We start from the raw sequence: 16,120 nt of genomic DNA, 5'->3' as shown, positions 1-16,120 counted from the left end.
TTATCAGACTACAAAACAATAGTCCCCTATCAGTACACTAATACAATTGCTAATAATAATTATCAATAACTATCTAGTAAACAGCATTAGAAGATAACAAATCCAGTATAATAAGCAACTAACTAAACCTGTATCACCAACAAGCACTAACGTGAGTCTCTACTAAACAGTCAATAATAGGCCTTAATGCCTAAGGCAATAATGTTGATGTCTAAAAAACTTTAATAAAAATTTAGTCCAGCGTCCAAAACTTGAAAAAACATAAAAACACTTCCAGAATATTCCAACTGACAATAAACAGTTCCATGATCCATAATAAAAAACCACAAAAACCTACAAAACATATAGAAAACCAGAGAGCAGAATAACACCCACTCACTTCAAAGACCCAAAACCCTACAGAATCGAGTTGGGAGCAACTCGATTCTGTAGGGTTACTTAAAAAAAAATTATTTTTTAGAAGCAATCCAAACACCCTGCAGGAACCAAATACAAACATTACCAATACCATCCAAGAAACAGACAGGGTACACCTTACAAGAGTAGCCACGAATATCAAACATGTTGACAAGCGCATAAAAGTGGATGGACATCATTTTCAACACCTTCTGTAAATTATTATGCAATTGTATGCCAATAAACTATTATTTATAGACAAAACTAAATGATGGAGCCTCTTTTAAGTTAGCACCCTGTATAAAAAGGGAGTACTGAACATAATTTTTTGCATGTGGAAAATCTTGCTGAAATAAAAAAGAATCTCACTGTATTAACAGGATTATGAACACTATATCCAGGCATACAGAAGATAACATTACTGACTGATGTTGACAGACAAGTAGTTCCATTTTTTCCCTTTTTTAATGTTTTAATTTCTTCAATTTTAATATTTTTTTTTATATTTGAAAATTTGTTAAAAATTAGGTGTCCTAAAGAAAAATAATAAAAAATAAGTTTCAAAATGTCAGTGAAGATTAAGTTTTTAAAGTAATGAGAAGCGCACATGCTTAAGAGTAACAGAATGGTCTTAGACAAACATTAAGCTAAAAGGTGATTTTAATGCTTCGCCTGAAAAACAAAAGCAACTTGCTTTTATGTTTTAGAAAGTACATTTCTTAAATGTTTGTGTTCATCCATAAAAACTAAAATTAAATAAATTAAAGTTTACATTTTTTGAACAAAAAAAAAAAAGATTTTTTTCTTATGTAAAAACCTTGACATAAACATGAGGATACATTGTCACCTCCACCTCACAGTATATATGAATAATATGTAGATTGGTGGGGTTCTCTTCATATTTTTAGTTGACCGTATCAACTTGTTAAACACAGATTCTACTCTGAACAGAAATAAACCTCCTCTGGTAATTACTTCTATATGGCAAACTTCTATACATAAAAGTACAAGTATCACAACTATACTATTACGCTCACTCTTTTAATTATCCTACTACATTCATAGGAGGAGTAGTATTGTATTTAACTGCAATGTATGTTTGTCTGCTCCCTTCTGTAGCTTCACAATTTCAACCAATTACAAACAACTTTTGGGTAATAACAGGTCTTCGATTTCGAAGTAACATAGGCTATCTTAAAATGTCTTATCCAGAAGGGGGAATGCTACACTAAGGGTTTTTCCTGAGCACACAAGGAGGTGTCATTATCAGCGCCTGGACACAAAATTACTATAGTAAATTATTAAAAATTAACAATTAAAATTTACCTAAAAAATTAAAACAATGTAAAATGCTGCGGTATGCTAAGTGTGAAATAAAATCAATATTAAAAATCTAGTACCAAACAATGAAGTATTAGAAATCTAAAGTAAATATAAAATTTCTGAACGACACATGGCCTTACGAAATCCTAAGACATTAAACAATATCAATACATTGTTGGCTAAGATATTTTGTATGCTAGCCCCTAGTTTCAACTTCCAATGCAATGCTGCACAACAGTCACAATCAACAAGGATGTGGTGCACTGTTACTTGGCAGTTGCAACTATCACAGATTGGTGCATCAGTGTGGTTCATGGGGTGTCCTTGAGTAAGTCTAGTATGTCCTATTTGCAAACAAAAAATTACCTCTTCTCGATGGTTATCCCTGCATAAGGATGTAAATTGAATAGTGTCCACATTAATTTCCCACTATTCTAATACTGTAATCCACAGGATCATTTTATATAAAATAAAATACACTGGTTACACTTGTAATGTTTTAATGTTTCTTGTTAACGTTTACATATTTAAGTATATTACATTTAAGATGAATTACATTGTGTTATGAGACTGTCTGAAGTTAAAAAACAAGAGTGAACAATATAGTGAAATATAAAAAAAATATATTAAACATCAGCTGTAATTAAGCCAACTGAATATACAGCTTTCTATAAGGAAGAAGACTATAAAGAGATAAAAAGGAAATAGAATATGATACTGAACAAGGAGGTCCAGTGACACAGAGTTCTTAAATGGACGAAGTTTATTGTTGATGATAGCATTCTATTCACTCTACCACTCATCATGAACCATCCTCTTCAGAAAACATATAAGATCGTTTAAAACAACACGATTAGTGAAATAAGGGTGCAAACAGACCTCCTTTGCCGTACAATCAGCGCGCGCATTGCCTGAAATTCCAGTATGACTAGGAATCCAGCAAACATTCACAGTTGTGTTTTGCAGTCATTTCAGAGATAACAGACAGAATATCACAGACACTAGGATGTCTGGAGTACATGTCACTAATCGCCTGCAAGGCACTTATCGAATCTGAACAGACAAGTACGGGTCGGAATGTTGAGCTAAGTATGCATATGTATCCTATTAATAAGTATGTTGGGCCTTAATAGCACACAGCTCAGAGATGAAAACACTGGCGATGCTGGGCAGGCCAAACGTGCATATACTATTGGCAACCACAAAAGCACAACCAACAGAATTATCATGTCTAGAGCTGTCTATATAAACTATAGTATCAGGATTCACATTATTTACAATATTAAAAAATTTTTCTTATAAGATAATCAATTTGTGTCATTTTTTTGATACTGACAGAGAGACTAAAGCAATAATTCACAGGGAAAGGCCACCAAATGGTGTAATAACATTGAATAACAGGAGGTACTGGAGGTAATTGTATATTTAGAGATAAGAAAAGGCAATGGCTAGAGAAGTAGTAAATCTTGGCCATTCCTCATACTGATTAACATCCTGGTTAGAGAATACCACATCAAAGGTAGGATGATTTGGTTATGCTTTAATGCATCAGGGGTAGGATCAGAGAGGATGGCAACCAGAATTGTCACAAGGCAGGTGTCTTCCCCTACGGGAGTTGGGATGTGCTTTAATGCGAGCCACATAGGAGCATATCATTAGGTTTTGTCTATTCCAAAGAGATAGTTCATCACAGTCTACTAGTAGACTTATCATGGGGCTTGAGTGAAATGCACCTGTATCATGACAGATAAATGAATGAATAAATAAAATATCTTTAGAGTGGTAGCCCATGCAGACGAATAAGCCATGTACCTATAGTCTAAGTGAGAATGGATCAGAGCTTGGTAAATGCATTCTCGATCAGTTCCACGATGAGGATTAATTAGATCATGTTTAGCATTTTTAAACATTTTACCTTCAGTTCCTTTAAATGTGTTACCCACATTAGTTGTTGGTTAAACCACAATCCTAAAAATCTAACCCACATGCTTGTTTTAACCGATTCACCACGAAGAAACAGTTGAGGGTCAACAAGTTCCCTAAAGCATGAAGAGCAAATGCATTTCATTTTCCGCGGAGAAAACATCAATCCAGTAACTTTTCACTATTCTAAATTCACTACACTGAGGGATAGAATTAAAAAATTACACTATTTTCAAATTTTAATAACGATATACATAAAACAATAAAAAATAAACACTTTTTGCCTCCTCTTGATTTTTTCCAAAAAATTTGTCGTTCTCAAAATATAAGCAAAATATGTGCTCAGAAAAACAATGCAGGAATGCATCTTAGCTGACAGATACATTCATTACACATATGTACATTATCATTCATTAACACTCAAACCTCTATCTACATAGCATGTTAAAAAAAAAACAAAGTTATACCAGCATTGTATCTAGATGGCGATAGATTGGTAAAGTTATGGAAATGAACAAAAACGTGTTACATAAAGCAATTATTAAAAAACAAAAACCCAACTACTAATTGTACATATCTACACGAATAGTTATGAAAAACAAACAAAAAACAGTTAAACAACTTTTTTGTCTCTTTTTTTACAGGCATTTTTTCAGGAACACTAAGTTAATAAGCGATGTGAAATTTAATATTACTTCTACATTTTATATTATAATCAGATGCTTATACAGGCTATGAGATGGTAGCTTTATTAGCCTCCACTTTTTTTATGACTAAAAGGCATCAGAATACAACAAAATATAGAAGTAATATTAAATTTCACATCACTGACAAATTAGTGTCCTGAAAAAAAGCCTATAAGAAAAGAAATAAAAAAAGTAGTTTTTGTTTGTTTTTCATAATTATTCTAGGTAGATGTGTACCATTAGTAGACAGGGGTTTTTGCTTTTTAATAATTATTTTATTTAATAGCTATAAATCTCCCGGTTTGCCATTATTACTGGTGTACAGTCTACAAGAAAAACCAGTGTTTTATGTCCACCTGAAAATTTGTCCTTTTTTCATTAAATCTCCATAAAATTAAACAAATATTATCCTTTAGAATAATTTTAAATAAGAATTAAAATTATAACAAAAACATTTTTGGAATAATGATAAAAAATTAATATTCTAAACATAAAATTAATCAAGGAATCCTTAATTGATACTATGAAAAAGAAGCGAATTTCTTTCTGTGCACACTTGTTAAGATTACTGCAGGATAGGATTACTAAGAGAATTATCAATCAATTTTGGTCTTTAAAAAATCTGCCATTATGGATCAAAGAAATTAAAGAAGACATGCAAGAATTAAATTTGACTTACGAAGATTTACTTAATAAATCAAAACAAAATTAAGAAAAATAAAAATTTGTTATTAAAGATCCGAATACCAACTTTAAAGTAAGAACTTTTAATTATACAAAAAGGGTTTATTCAGAAGAGGATTGTAAAGAAAGATCATTAAGAATAACTAAATATTGGGAGAAAGTAAAAGCAAAGAACTTAAAGGCCAAAAGATCGGCAAAAAAGACTTGAATTATTCTGACTAAAGTGGTCCTTTGCGACCTTAAAAGTAAAAAAAAAAAAAAATTAAACTGTTTTTTACTCACTTTCATACGTGGAGTTAATATCAATTCGTTTATTAAACATCTGATAAAAATTTTGTGCATGTTCTGATAAATCCTCAACAGGTATCATTTGAACTTCTGCTTCATGGCACAATTTAACATAAAACGAATGAATACATTTGTGAACATCTGTTTCAACCGATTTTCCAACTTGTGAGAAAAGATCATAGTGTTCTTGACGTAAGCGATCTACTTCAGCAGTCGCCGGACCAAATGTCAATTGTTCACTTCTTCCTCCATCTGTGAAAAATACAAAAGAATTAAAATTTCAAACAAAGAAACAATGTATAAGGTGTTTTTGCAAAGAATACTATACAAATATATTCAGAATGTTTACAGAATTGGCCAAGGTGTGATTTCCAAGAAAAACTAATCATGCATTCCAGATCCTACATATGATCCATAGGTGATATGACAGATATATTACCAAAGATCAATTTCCAATCAAATCTGGCTAGCCACATCTGCAATTTAGTATTTGAGCAAAAGGTAAGGATAAAGAGGTAAGGACAGTCAATCTTTAATAAAAAATCACAAAAAAATTACATGATGAAGAATTTTAAGAATTAGGTGATAGTAAAAATGGCCATGGTTAATCAAACCATTGTCCTGGTTAACACTTATTCAGGAAGCTTCAAACTTCTGCCTGATAGTGCTCATCTTAACCTCAATTAACATCTTAACCTTAATTTCAATTTTGCAAATAATTATATCTTCAGCACCAAAAATATAACACAGCAATTTTTAATCAGACAATATTGTACTTTATTTTATAGTTTAGATTCTTGATTATTATACAATTTTTAACTAATTCCTTCTTTCCTTAAAACAGAGAGGACCATATTTAGCACCAGTATGCTCAAATAACAAACTCTTCAGTTCAGAGTATCTCAGTTTGGAGTGTTTCAAAGAACACAATACTCCATGAAGTCTTGCAATTAATTTAAAAATGTTTAATTTAGCATTAATCATTAAAAGTAACAATGGAAAGAGTTTACTAAATATTATTCATTTACGCAAAAATTATTTCTTTTGTTTAATAATTTGATAATCTGACATCTTGGATCTCTACTTTTACAGATTAATAGACAGCATAAATTTGCATATATTTTCAAAGAAAGTATTATTTTTTGGGGACAAAATTTTGCCTAATATATGATAATGCAGTTAAATTTATATATATAGCAATAAAATCAAAGAAACTGAAATGGATAAAAAATGTTAAACATGAAAATAACTTTTTTTTCTATAAAAAACAAGGTAAACAGTTTTACAAATTAAAGTAAAAGCAAATACTGCATAAATATATATATATATATATTATTATTATTATTATTATTATTATGCTTTTACGGCCAACATGGGACCACTTAAGTCAATTTTTAGTTGGATCTTTTCTGAGAAAAGCGTGTTATTTTACTCTTCCGAGCTGCCCAGTATTTCTTCATCCGTTCAGATCTTGCTTTCTTTTCTTCATCCGTAAACACCCTCTTCGTTGTATTTTGTCGTTTGTCTGTCTTTTGTTTAAATCTAATGCTTTTATCTTTTAGCTTTGTAATTTTTCCAGTTTTATTCTGTAGGTCAGTCAGGGAAATTCCCAATTCTTTCATATCTTCTCTAATTTCTTTGATCCATCCTACTTCTAGCTTTTGGAACCAGAGCTTTTCAATGATATTTCTTGACAGTCTTGTTTCCGGTGTCCTTATGAGATGACCAAAGAAAGAGATTCTTTTTTTCCGCATAGTATCAGTAACAGGCTCTATTTCTCGATACACCACCTCATTTGGCACAATCCACCATTGGCCTTCTTTTTGGTGTTTTTTATTGATACACGTTCTGACAATTCTCCTCTCTATTTTCAGAATTTTTTCAATTCGGTTTTTCTGAGTGATTTTGAAAAGGGTCTCGCTTCCGTAAGTGACTTCTGGCTGTACTACAGTTTTATAATGTTTAATTTTTGTTTTAGCAGAAAGGCATTTTTTGTTATATGTTGACCAAGTTAATTTTTGGGATTTAATCATTTTATTTGTCCTGTTTTGCCATGTCACTTTTTCATTTAAATTATAAGTTATTATTTCCCCTAGATATTTAAATTGTTTTACTATTTTAATTTTCTGATTGTTTACCGTAATGTGCTCTATTACCAGAGGATCTATGGCCATTAGTTCAGTTTTTTCGAAAGAGATATGAAGCCCTATCTTTTGTGCTAGGTTTTGAAGGCTCATGATTTGTGTTTTGGCTTCTTGAATATTATTTTCTAAAAGAGCGAGGTCATCTGCAAATCCTAGGCAATTTAGTGTGATGGAGTTTTTCTTAGTACCCATTTTTATATTTTTGGGATTTATTTCATACTATTTTCTCATGACAAATTCGAGGGCGCAGTTAAAAAGGAGTGGTGAGAGGCCGTCTCCTTGCCTCAACCCAGTTTTTATGTAGAAGGGTTGAGAGAGTTCAGCTCTGAATTTCACTCTGGACTGGGTATTGGTTAAAGTTAATATATATATATATATATAATTTTAATGTTAAAAGTAAATAAAAAGTGATACTACTGGATTAATGCAGGGAAGGCATTTCATTTTTCCCTTCAAGATAATATACATAATTAAATTGTTTTTGACATTTACTAAAGTAATGACAAAATGCAAATCGAAATGGTGCCTCATTGTTTTTTCTGTCACCGAACTGCAGATCCCACAATCTTTTAATATTTTACAAATGAGCACTGCTTTCTGGACCCAAAAATTACACCTGTGTTAGACCATGAAATTTTGGAATCCTGTTTCTTTTTTTTTTTTAATGTGGTGGCTATACACTGCCATGAATCACAACATATGAGAAATTTCCTAACTCTGACCATATAAGCACCCAAAGAAAGAAGTCCAAGTTTCTGTAGAAGCACAACAGCTGATAATTCAAAGAACATTAAATTTTACATCTTCATTTTATAAAAAGGTAATTTTTATCTCTTTATGTTTTAGTAAATTACTGCACACACATTGTTTTAATTACAACAATGAACAAATGTTAAATTCCTAATCAAATTTGGCAAAAGTGAAAGTGAAATTATGGAGATGTTAATATAAGTTTATGAGAATAATGCTTGAAGAACACATCTGTTTAAATACGAGTAGAAACCCTATAGGGAGAAAATAAGTTATTAATAAGAGATCGGTGGCCATTAATGGACAGAACTGATAAAAACATAGTCAACTAAATCAAATTGTAAGTGATAACCACTGATTATCCATCAGAAGCATAATAGAGAATATTTAGGGAATTCTTAAACATGAAAAGATGTACACAAAAATGTTATTGAAACAGTTTGCTGAAGACCAGAAGCAGAGTTAAAAAGATTATACTTTGATCAATGTCATTACAATTACTGTCTATAGGGTTACCAATATGGCACTTAAATGAATTAACAAAATACACATGGAAGGCTGCTAGTTCTCCATGTCTAAAAAGGATTTTCAGTCTAAATCCAGACTCAAAACAATGCTGATATATTATTGATATTAAAACAATTTTTAGCTTTGAAATCATATCAAATTGGCACACAGTCTGATTATGTGGAAATGCTGAAGACCTTATAACAAAAATGACACAAACCTTTCCCCAGAAACTAAAAGATTTTGTATCATGACAATCTAGCTACTCACGTGACAGTAAGGTTTTTGTGGGAAAATGTATTGCTATGTTTGAGTACCCACCCAACCCAGTTGGATTTGGCTCTATCTGACTTTTTTCTTTTCAAAAAGATAACAGGAACATTGAAAAGATGCATTTTAATAACATTAAGAGAAACACAATGGCAGTTCTTGAGGAATTCCACAAAACCAGTTCAAAAATTATTTTGAAAATTAAATAAGATGAATGTGTCAGAATCTAGCTCTGCAAGATTAATTTTGAACGGCAAGTATTTTATAATGATATAAAATATTAAGATATATATAGAAATTTATCATAGTGTTTCCTAAGGTTCACAGGAGTTTAAAAATTTCAGTGCAATTTCCAAATTTCACAGCGAGTCTGATTACTTTATTAGAACTCATATACAGGTAAATTTAAGGAAACAAACTCTTAACTAGTACAGTAATATAACAATGAAAAATAAAATAGACGACTCACATATTTTAATTTTATATAAATAATAATCTTAATCGTTACCTTTAACAGCTGATGATTTTCTAAATCCACTGAATTTTAATAATTTAGTTTTTTTATCAGTCTGTTGACGTTTCTTTTCTTCAAATTTATTAAATGCTAAAGGTGATTTTTGTAAAGCAGATTTTTCACTACCAATTTCCCTGAAAATAAATTTATATTTATCAGTAAAATATTTAAAAAGGCTAAATTTAATAAATGAATCGTCTTAAAAAATGTTTCATCAAGTTAAAATAGGTAGACCTTTTAACTTCTTGTTTTTTTAATGATCTGTTGCAAAATCTTAAACCATTCATTGCTTTACCATTTTATGCATTCATTGCTGATTATGTTTACAGATTACAAAACTATATCTACATCTAAAAATAATTATCTAGAAAGACTTGAAAATTCTATGTTTGCAATTTAAAAAATTATTCACTACTGGATTGTAACCATCTAACTCTAAATATAGATAAAACCTTTGCACTGTGCTTCTCAGGGCAATGTAACACTGCTCATTGTATGAATTGGGAAATAGATTTCCATTAATAATAAAAATAGTATTTTTGTTGCACACAAAGAAACATTTCTGGGTATTTTATCAAATGACAAATTCTCTTGGGATGGACAAATTTATTTCCTTTGCAACAAAATCAAGCCATATTGTTTTTCTTTGAAATTCCTTAATAAATGCTAGGCTAATGACGACGACATCATTAATAAATGTTTATTATTATTATATATACTCCTGTTTGGATTAATATTTCATATTGATGAAAATATGAAAAATAACCTAATTTCATTTTCATTATATATATTCTTTACAATGAATCTTTAAACAATAATAATAGTTTGCTGTTCTATTCCATAACTTCATTTCATCAATGTCTTACAATGGCTTCACCACAAGATTGATTCCATATAAAATTAGGTCTGTTTTCAAGCACCAAGCAAATAATTTGATGATTAAATATATCTTACCAAATTTTAAACCACTTTTTTAAAGTTTTTTCTCAAATTACTGATTCTAAAATAGCCAACCCCTTTGCTCATACACTTATGAACCACTCCTATCTGGATTGATTATTTTCATCATTATTGGATATCATGGTTTCTGTTGTCTCATTTTTCTGTTCAACCATCTCCGGATTATCTGCATCTTTTTGCCATAATATTTAAAGTTACCTGTTTAACAGGAAATTTATATTCATTGTTCTTTTAATAATACTTTGTTTTACATGGATATGTTTTCAGGGATCTTATCAAAAATTTAAAACCAGTAAAATAAAAATAAAAATAATATAATGGTTTAAATTTTTTAATCTTGTGAATCATTAGAAAATTCATTAACTTACACTTGCTATAAATAGTTTAATTTTTTTTTAACGTAAGTTATTCAACTACTTTGATGCTATTTTCCATTTGTCCTAATCTTTTAACTTCAAATTAATAGAACTTACAACCTCAACTAACTTTCTTATTTGTTTCTGAAATGCCTTCACAGTATTTCCTTTCAAGCTAGTACTACAGCATCAGATTAGAATCCAATAGTAGTAGCATATTTCAATACCGAGTAATGATTCATTACAGAATTCTGCATTATTAGACAAACACAATTCACTTGCTTTCAATTAAACTGAGAAACAATCATCTTATATATTTTTTTCATTTAAATTATGTATTCTATGGTTGTTCCAGCATTTCTAGTATTCCATGTTACAAAGGTTTTTTTTCACATAACTATGCCAAGTGATCACGGTTTGCATTTTTACTATCAGCAGTTTTCTAATGTTTTAAGAGGCTACTACAGAAAAAATTGACTATATCAGAAAAGATGAAACAAGTAAAGCTAATGATTACAACCTATTAACAACTATAAAAAAAATTTGTCTATACTAAAACACTTAAAATGCTAAAACTGGCAAAGCAATGAAATTGTGGATTAAGAAACCTAAAGGCATTAAGTAATACAATAAAACAGATCTACCCATGAAATTCCATTCAGAGAATATGGATACAAGCAATACGGGTGCCCAAAACAGATAGGAAACAAAATCTCTTTGTTAGTCCTAGGTAGCACTTCCACCAGATTATTCCAATGATGAATTAGAGCTACACGTTTCATCATCACCCATATGGAACTTGGCTGTGAACATGCTGTGAATAGGCTAGCAGGCCTACATCTGTAGAATGAGCAATGGATGATGAAGAGAGATGGTGAGCTAAAACACTCTTTCATAATGAATAACATTTTTTAAAAACTTAACTCTATACAAATTCTACAGAGAATTAATATGGTAATAACATAATAAAAGGGTAAAAACGCACTAACATCAATAACGGACTATGACTATAGTACATCAGTAAGAAAAAAATAATAAATATACATGATAAACCAACTCACTTATCACCATAAGAAAATGACAACGAAGCATTTTTTTGACGTTTCATTTGCATATAATCTCTGTGACATTTTGAACAATAGCCTCCCCATTCAACATTGCCATAATAATCACAACCATTTTTACATTTAAGATCGGCCTCGTTCAAACGATGCGTCACTTTCCTTGAAGTAGAATACATTTTTCCTGTACAAAATAACAGCTATCAGCTGTAAATAAGTGCACAAATACTTATGTGCACTAATAATATGAATTTTTACAAAAATTTACATTTCACATCACAAAAACCTATATAAGTGTACTCCTACATATTTATCAAATATTGCATATAATGTAAACAGCATACAAAACAAGCGTTAATATAAGATCACAGTGCCTAGCGAGACTACAGTAAATTAAACATTAGCCCTCAGTTAAATACAAATGCAACTATAGTACACAAACATCCATGATTCGTAATCATAAAAGGCAATTCTAAATAAAAACGATTGATTACAAACACAACCAGCTAAATACAATTTACATAGAAGACATTACAACACTGAACCTATCTAATTAATGACAATGGTACGCAATTTAAGGTTAAGTGAACAGTAACGACAGTATCGATACTAATTCAATCGATATACGAAATTTTTTATTTACTCAAACGATAGTAAAGTTGTAGGAGAAGAATAACATTTTTTAATACAAAGTAAACAACAATTATTGTTATCTAATAATTTTCTATTGTAGTATCGTAGTTCTACTGATTACACCTTATAATTTAAAAATTTACTTATTTGTTGAAAGTTCTAAACTTTACTTATTCTATGTGTATTCCATATTTCATTGTATACAGGAAACTGCCACTGACAAATTTCCTATTTTAATCAGCCCATGTTGTTCGGTCAGCGACAGGCCTAATAATTTATGTTACATCACGTCTTTTGATAAGATATTCAGTCACATAACACAGTCATCAGCCTGAAAAGATTGATTCGAGATGTCATATCCATATTTATACTATTTTTAAATAAATTACTTTTATAAATAAAAGTTTTTATTTTATAAAAATATATTACTATTTTACAAAAGTATATTTTATAAGTTAGAAGGACATTCCATGCTCTCCGATAGCGTATTTATAATGTTCGGAAAGTTCAACACGTCCAGCTCGGTGACCTTGCCAGACGGCTGTAGTTTTGTCAGTGCGTTAATAATAATTATCACTGAACTATTAATAATGTTGGCCTCCGTGGCGCGAGAGGTAGCGTCTCGGCCTTCATCCGGAGGTCCCGGGTTCGAATCCTGGTCAGGTATGGCATTTTCACACACGCTATAAATCATTCATCTCATCCTCTGAAGCAATACCTAACGGTATTAAACCCGGAGGTTAAACAAAAGAAAAAAGTAACTTATTAACTAATAATAATTACCACAAAACTATTTTTACCCGTAATGATATAAACACAGGGAATTTACGTCGCTGGTCTAAAGAAAAACCATATGGTTTTGGGTCCAACCCAAGACATATTTTTGAAATTATTTTAAAAGTCTTAACAGTTTACAGAACATTAAACTTTATTTATTCAGTTTTATTTTTCACTAGACAATACTTTCTTCAGAAACTATTTGTTTGTTTTAATTACATCATAAAATTCACAACAAGAAAGTTCTGAATTAATTTTAACATTTAGCAGATGCTTAACAGTAGATACAAAAAGTCTACTCCTTTCTGCAGACCAAATGTTCCCTATAATTAAAAAAAACTCTCACAACTGGAGCAGATGTCCCAAGCAAAGACATCGCAAACTCAACCATTTTAGAAATATTGCAACATGAAATATTAGCTTTCCACTTCCTAAAGAAAAAAAAATTGCTTTCCACTTCTCTTCAATAGTATCTGGTACTTTTTCAGAATTTAACCTCGACCTACCGTTTAGTTTTGAATTACCTGGTTCAACAATGTACGTTCATCAAACAGGTCATCAATATTTATGGAATCTTTTATAATTTCATTAACAACTTGTGCACTCTCCTCTAAATCAGTGGTGGTCTGATCTAGGAGCTTTTAGCCTATGACGTTTCGAGCGGGGCTAAGTGAGAACAGGTGGCCTTGCTCGGGATAGTTCACTGCTGGACGCTCACCTTGCCTTGTGTTAGGTGATAGGTACGTTCAGATTGTTACTATAGTGCCTGGCCGTAGACTCGGTATATTTGTTCATCAGACGCTATGGAGATATCCGGGGGAGATTGTTTACAGGACATTGTTGGAATAGCCAAGGACCTGGTTGCCGGCAACCCCTTCCTGCCGAGAAAGTAACCCAGTAGGTCTAAGATCACGGTCCTTCGATAAGGAGGTCTCCACGAAGTCAGTATCGCGCCTAAGCGCACCGGCGGATTGCACTAAAAATCCTGCCAAAACTTTCACTACGAGTTGTGCGAGGAAGGCTGCGGCTGGAACCGTACAGGGAGTGAGTGGTAGAGGAGGGAGAGCCAAGGCCAAAGGGCGGCTCCACACGAAGTCGGGAAAAGCGGAGTCCGGCGATATGAAGATCGGCTCGGTGCGGGAGGTCTCCGGGGTGAAGGCTGCTGTGAGGCAGGTAGCTCCTGATCCGACTGTAACAGTCGAATCTAAAAGATGCATGTGGTACTGGAGTTTTGGCGGTGATCGACTCCTTTTTAGGCAAGTGCAGCTTGATGGTCGCGGGTCTGATATTAAAATGCAAGGGACTACAAGGCGCTAACCTGGCCCTGGAATCAGTCGTTTGGCGACTGTCAGGGAAGGCCGACAAGGTTATGGAGGGAGTTCGGGGTTTCAAATCGGTGACGGGTGAGGCTCTGAGCGAAATCCAGAAATCCATTCAATGGGTGGAAGAGAAGGTTAGAAATCTTGTCTCTTTCACCTCAATTGCTGCCGCGCCTGCGCATAAGCGAGTTGATCCACCGCCGCCAGTTCAGGCGTCGGCACCCAAAATTAAGCGGGCTACTGTTAAGGTAGTCCCACTTAAACCTGGTCCGGGGGCATCGTCGGTAGCGATGAAGTTAACCCTTAAAAAGGTTTTGGGCCCGCGGAAAGAAAGGATCGAAGTCTTCCGGGTCACGATAACAAGGGACCATGGGGTAATCTTGGAAGGTGTTAGTGAGCGGCAGGCGAAGCAGCTGCTGAGACCGACGTTCTGCAAAAGTTCGGTTTGAAGGCTCAGTTGTTGGCCGAGCGGAGTCCGCAGATATTGGTATATGATATGCTAAGGGCGACAAGGGTAGAGAAGCCCGAAATCCTCAGGGCCGTGAACGGGCAAAATCTTCTCTTGGCCGTCGAGGACTTCATTAGGGAAACCAGGGTGGTTCACCAGCTGGGGAAGAAGGAGCCCCAAAAAGTCACTGAGTTTTAGAGACCTCGCCTAAGATCCAGCAGTTCTTGGTGGCCGGTGGATGTCTGTTTTTGGGTGTACCTCATATAGGGTTGTCGACCATATAGAAGACGCCCGATGCTTCAAGTGTCAGGGTTTGGTCACACCTCTCTCCGTTGCACAGCGCAGTCGGAGTTGTGTGTTCACTGTGCTCTTCCGGGGCACAGGGCCGCCAATTGCCCTGCCAAGTCTGCGCCTGCCAAGTGCGCCGCCTGTATCTTGGTGAATGTCAGCTATGCTGAACACCGGGTCGAGGGTAAGAGGTGTAGAGCGTATGAGATTGCTCTGGCGAAAGCTGTAAAGAATACAGCTTATGGCGACGCATGAATGGGGGAAGTCTTCGAAGACGGACTCCACCATGGCCATGAGGCTCTTTGACGGGTAAGACCGAGCTCCTCTTCGTCCAGGAGCTGTACGCGGTCGGGGATAGGATTATCGGTTTCCAGGAGTGGATGTTATTCATTCTCGTGGGGGGCAGCCGCTGTTCGTGATTGTAGTTTTCTCAGATTCGTTGGGTGTCTTTTGGATGCCTCATTGGCCTGATAAGCAATTCACCGTCGTGGGAATCACGAGGGCTGCACTCGATGTCGTACTAGGGTTGGGATACTTCCAGCTTGGATGGAGTATTGATGACTTGTTGGCGAAGTTGGACAGGATTGTGGACGGTCTCCCGGGCACCAGAGTGCTGGTTGCTCTAGACGCTAACGCCAAGTCTCTTGTTTGGGGTTCACCACTCACTGACCCCAGAGGGGTTGGTCTCGAACAGTTTGTTGAAGCCAGGAACCTCTACTTGGTTAACGATGCAGAACAACCGCCAACTTTATCTTGCTAATTGGGGAAAAGTTACATCGACGTCGCTTTGGTG

The 16,120-nt window shown here is 33.6% G+C and overlaps 1 protein-coding gene across 2 annotated transcripts in view; it reads right to left on the bottom strand.

Annotated features, from left to right (window-relative positions):
* Nucleotides 1-12,435, bottom strand: part of LOC142323990 (rab5 GDP/GTP exchange factor-like) — an 80,488-nt gene extending 68,053 nt beyond the window's left edge. For both annotated transcript variants that reach the window (XR_012756191.1, XM_075364465.1), the window contains exons 1-3: nt 11,863-12,435; nt 9,480-9,619; nt 5,295-5,552 (exon numbers count right to left, since the gene is read on the bottom strand). Coding sequence is in view for 1 of the 2 variants with exons in the window: in XM_075364465.1 (XP_075220580.1) it covers nt 5,295-5,552; nt 9,480-9,619; nt 11,863-12,041 (577 nt within the window). In the remaining variant the exon portion in view is untranslated. The remainder of the gene's footprint in view (nt 1-5,294; nt 5,553-9,479; nt 9,620-11,862) is intronic.
* Between the last annotated feature and the right edge of the window lie 3,685 nt (nt 12,436-16,120).

The sequence above is a fragment of the Lycorma delicatula genome, chromosome 4 (assembly GCF_047948215.1).
Source record: "Lycorma delicatula isolate Av1 chromosome 4, ASM4794821v1, whole genome shotgun sequence".
NCBI lineage: Eukaryota > Metazoa > Arthropoda > Insecta > Hemiptera > Fulgoridae > Lycorma > Lycorma delicatula.
Note: the sequence above shows the minus strand (reverse complement) of the source record. Positions and strands in the feature narration are given on the sequence as shown.